We start from the raw sequence: 4,604 nt of genomic DNA, 5'->3' as shown, positions 1-4,604 counted from the left end.
CCTACTGCCATGCATGTTTTGTAGCTAACCCTGCATCAGTAATTACTGGTTACTGGGATCAGGTGTGTCAGTCAATCAGAAACTGGGTTCACTCAATCCTGCTAATTAGCAGTTAATGAAGTGGGGCTTTGCAGCAGGGCTACTGGCCTGCTGCGAAACAAGCAGGGCAGCAGCACACAAGGAACAGCGTTGGAGACACCTGCTTAGGTAGGGCTGCTCATTCCTGGTCCTCGAGATTTACCACCCTGACTGTTTTCCAGATCTCCAAGTCCTGCTAGCTGCTGATTAGCTCAATCAGATGTCTCCACATTCTGATTGACCTGGTCCAGATAATCAGCTCACAACAATTAATTGATCACATATCAGAGTGCTATGACAAAGAACTTTTATGCATAAAAAGAGTTTATTTGAAATAAGATGGCTGCTGCAAGTTTTAAAACAGTAAAGATGGGGCAACAAATGTCTGAAAATGCAATAAATCCCAAATAGTATGATTCTGGATAACAATTGGTAGAAATTAGTGTTTAAAGAATTGGCTATAAAACAGTTTTGTGGAAGTGAAGAGGCTACTAGATCTGTAAAATAGGTGTATTAAAAATATGTTAGACTTTTAAAAACTGTGTTTCTTAATGTGATTTTGTAATGGATTGATTATCTGTGGTACAAAGCATTAAAAAAGTCTGAGAAACTAGAGACATCCCTGTGGGAAAGAGACAAAGCTGACAATTTTGAGGCTAAATGGCTGTTAATTAAATTAATAAGTTCAGGTGTGTTTGTACAAATTACTGTAAGTAAACACAAGATAAAATCCATAAGGCCTTATTTGAAAACCTTTCTAAAAATATCCTAATCTCTTGTTGGCCAAGAAGCCTTAACTTCTTTGCTTATATCAGAAATATTGAAGTTTCTAATTTCACTGTTTTGTCACTCATGTTTTGTTTGTAAATAAGATACTTGTTTATGCAATTAGAAATTCATTTTTTTTTCACCCTCCTTCATTAAAAAAGTTTTTAAGAATTTAGTTTGTGAGCTCATCTTTAGCTGAATTTGAGGCTGAACTAAAACTTAAAATCAAAGCGAACCTGTCGTCTGATCACCTTCTGAATTTTTTTAGATATTTTTAATTATCCAGCAGCTGCAACATTAACATTAATTTGCAGCTTTGATTCTTTATCTACTTCCAAGATTTTATATGCAGTTATTTTATCTGCAAGGATTAGAACTCTGCTTCCAACATTTCTTTTTAATTACTCTAACTGTTATGAAGTATGCTGTGACCTTTAAGCAAACACAAATATTAGAGCTGCACAAATAAATGTGTTTTTTATTGGGCTTTTTTAATTATAAAAAATGAGCAATACATGTTTGTCTCCAATTGCATTTCATTCCTACCACAGGAAACTAAAAATATTTGTTTTCGGGGCATGTGAACTTAAACCACATACTGAGAACAAATGAGACCAAACAACAGCAACACGTTTTTTTTAATCAACCCTAGAGTTCTAGTCCACTTCCTCTATGGTTGGACCTTGCGAGCTCCCTCCTGTTTGGTCGCTGAAGCTTCCTGATGGTGCTGCTCCTTGGTATAACTTTGTCACAATCGGCCTGCACACCTTCTCCAGCTCCTTCTGCTGATGTTCATACTCATCCTTTTCTGCCAGCTGGTTGTTCTCCAGCCAGGAAATAGTCTGGTTGCATTTGTCAACAACAACCTTTTTATCCTCCTCACTGATCTTTCCTACGATGTTCTCATCTTCCACACTGCTTTTCATGTTGTAAGCATAGGATTCCAGCGCATTCTTTGCTGCCACCTTCTCTCTTTGGAGCTCGTCCTCAGCCTTGTACTTTTCTGCATCCTGGACCATCCTCTCAATATCCTCTTTGCTGAGGCGTCCCTTGTCATTGGTGATGGTGATTTTGTTTTCTTTGCCGGTGCTTTTGTCAACGGCGGACACGTTTAGAATGCCGTTTGCATCGATGTCAAAGGTCACCTCCACCTGTGGCACACCTCTGGGAGCAGGAGGGATACCGGTGAGCTCAAACTTCCCAAGGAGATTGTTGTCCTTCGTCATGGCTCTTTCACCTTCATACACCTGGATCAGCACTCCTGGTTGGTTATCGGAGTATGTGGAGAAGATCTGAGTCTGCTTAGTGGGAATTGTGGTGTTTCGTTTAATAAGAGGTGTCATAACACCACCTGCAGTTTCAATGCCCAGTGAAAGGGGAGTGACGTCCAGGAGCAGCAGGTCCTGAACATTTTCTGAGGTGTCGCCCATGAGGATAGCAGCCTGGACTGCTGCACCGTAGGCCACTGCTTCATCTGGGTTGATACTTTTGTTCAATTCTCTCCCATTGAACAAGACTTGTAAGAGCTTCTGGATTTTGGGAATTCTTGTGGAGCCACCAACCAAGACAATTTCATGAATCTTGGACTTGTCCAGTTTGGCATCTCGCAGGGCCTTCTCAACTGGTTCCAGCGTCCCCCTGAAGAGGTCAGAGTTGAGCTCCTCAAAACGAGCCCGAGTGATTGACGTGTAAAAGTCAATGCCATCAAATAGAGAGTCAATCTCAATGCTGGCCTGTGAGCTGGAGGACAAGGTTCTCTTTGCTCTCTCACAAGCCGTTCTCAGTCTCCTCACTGCCCTTTTGTTCTGACTGATGTCCTTTTTGTGTTTTCTCTTAAATTCCTCCACAAAGTGGTTCACCATTCGGTTGTCAAAGTCCTCTCCACCAAGGTGGGTGTCTCCTGAAGTGGCTTTAACTTCAAAGATGCCATCCTCAATGGTTAGGATAGACACATCAAACGTTCCTCCACCAAGATCAAAAATGAGCACATTTTGCTCCCCTCTTTTCCCTTTGTCCAGGCCGTAAGCAATGGCTGCTGCTGTGGGTTCATTAATAATCCTCATAACATTTAGTCCAGCAATCACCCCCGCATCTTTGGTGGCTTGTCTCTGTGAGTCATTAAAATAAGCCGGCACTGTGATGACCACGTTTGACACCCTCTGTCCCAGGTAGGCCTCTGCAATCTCCTTCATTTTAACAAGGACCATTGAGGAAATCTCTTCAGGATAGAAGGCTTTAGTCTCCCCCTTATAGTCCACCTGGATTTTGGGCTTTCCATTGTCATTGATTACCTTGAAAGGCCATAGTTTCATGTCGGACTGCACAATTGGGTCATTGAAGTTTCTTCCAATGAGACGTTTGGCATCAAACACAGTGTTTGAGGGGTTCATGGCAACTTGATTCTTGGCAGCGTCTCCAATGAGCCTCTCTGCATCAGTGAAAGCCACATAACTGGGAGTGGTCCTGTTGCCCTGATCATTTGCAATGATTTCCACCTTGCCATGCTGGAAAACCCCAACGCACGAGTAGGTGGTGCCCAGATCAATGCCAATGGAAACTCCCTTTGCTGTATCCATGTTTCCTGATTGTCCCTAGACAGTCAGAGAAAACAGGATTATAAATGTGTCTGAAGTTTTTGTCAAATCCTTCAAAATCCCACTTAAGTTTACAGTCCCACTCCAATCATCTTTTGATATTGTAAAGGTGTTCCCAGTGTTCTTTTATCAATGATTGTAGGGTTTTTAGCCAATTTTTTTTAAAAGGTGTTGCTTTCTAGGGCATATTTTTTGCAGATTGGCAGTAGTTTACAAAAAAAAAATTACCTCTGAGTTGTGGGTGGAACCGTTGCCACAGAGTAAGACTTCCCCCATTTCCTATTGCCCATCTGTTTATCAGCTCTCCTGCTAGCTTACATGCCCTCACAACCCCAACCTAACACTAGGGGTGTAACAAAAATGGCGAGCAATATTGGAGCTATCCAGCAGTACTGTTTAGAGGCAGATGCCAGCTCAAAAGAAGAACATGAAGGTGTACATGGATCCAGTCATCTACAAGTGGATGCATTAGAATGAAGCGGAGCAGGGAGACTGTGGCCTGCTGATTTTAGTAAATACGTTACATCTACAAGCTTTTATCAACAGTATTTCTTTCGTCTGCTCCTGAGTCACAGCAATTTCAATAACGAAATACTCCAAAATGTAATTTTGATCTTAATTTTCTTGATTATATGTCTTCCATCATGAGAAAATGCTACAAGAACATGTTAAAAACACCAAAAACACAATTTTCATTGGCGTGGATCTTTGAGGACCTAAAAGTGCTTTACATCCACATATAGATCTTAAATTTAGTTATAAACCTTCCAAGCTTAGACCTCAAATGTTATTGTATATTTATGTTAATAAAACGTAATGTTACATAAATCTGTCACACCACACAAACAATTATAGCAGAATATGATGTTTAAAATAAAAAAATTCACGTCTATTTACTTACTTTTAGCTCGGAATCTTCCCTTTTCTAAGTGTTATGAAAGTGTTTCTTCCGTGTGAAGCTCTGTCTTCAAGTTCTGAAATCCATGCCTGGACTGACTCAGACCACTGCTTATATATTTACTACCCCCTTTCCAGAACCCTCCCGGCCCCCACCCCCATTTCAAACTGAGTGACTAAGCTGTTAATATTAGAAACTAATACAGCTGGCCTGGAGCGCGACGACTGGTGAATATTCCAGAGGCGACAAGATTTTGACTGACTGTG

At 41.1% G+C, this 4,604-nt stretch overlaps 1 protein-coding gene across 2 annotated transcripts; it reads right to left on the bottom strand.

Moving 5' to 3' along the window:
• Nucleotides 1-1,297: 1,297 nt before the first annotated feature.
• Nucleotides 1,298-4,443, bottom strand: hsp70-5 (heat shock protein 70). Of its 2 annotated transcripts, XM_011476736.2 has the most exons (2): nucleotides 4,342-4,443; nucleotides 1,298-3,437 (listed from the first exon to the last, which is right to left on the bottom strand). In XM_011476736.2, exon 2 carries the CDS (start codon nucleotides 3,420-3,422, stop codon nucleotides 1,503-1,505), a length of 1,920 nt encoding a protein of 639 aa, XP_011475038.1. In that variant the 5' UTR covers nucleotides 3,423-3,437; nucleotides 4,342-4,443; the 3' UTR covers nucleotides 1,298-1,502. The 2 variants fall into 2 exon arrangements, with proteins under 2 accessions (XP_011475038.1, NP_001098384.1); NM_001104914.1 differs by lacking the exon at nucleotides 4,342-4,443 and having other exon boundaries at nucleotides 1,503-3,422.
• Nucleotides 4,444-4,604: the final 161 nt, after the last annotated feature.

This window comes from Oryzias latipes, chromosome 7, assembly GCF_002234675.1.
Source record: "Oryzias latipes chromosome 7, ASM223467v1".
Classification (NCBI taxonomy): Eukaryota; Metazoa; Chordata; class Actinopteri; order Beloniformes; family Adrianichthyidae; genus Oryzias; species Oryzias latipes.
Note: the sequence above shows the minus strand (reverse complement) of the source record. Positions and strands in the feature narration are given on the sequence as shown.

Coding starts and splice junctions, on each gene's coding strand:
- hsp70-5 (XM_011476736.2), bottom strand. CDS start 3,422: ATGGATACAGCAAAGGGAGTTTCCATTGGCATTGATCTGGGCACCACC.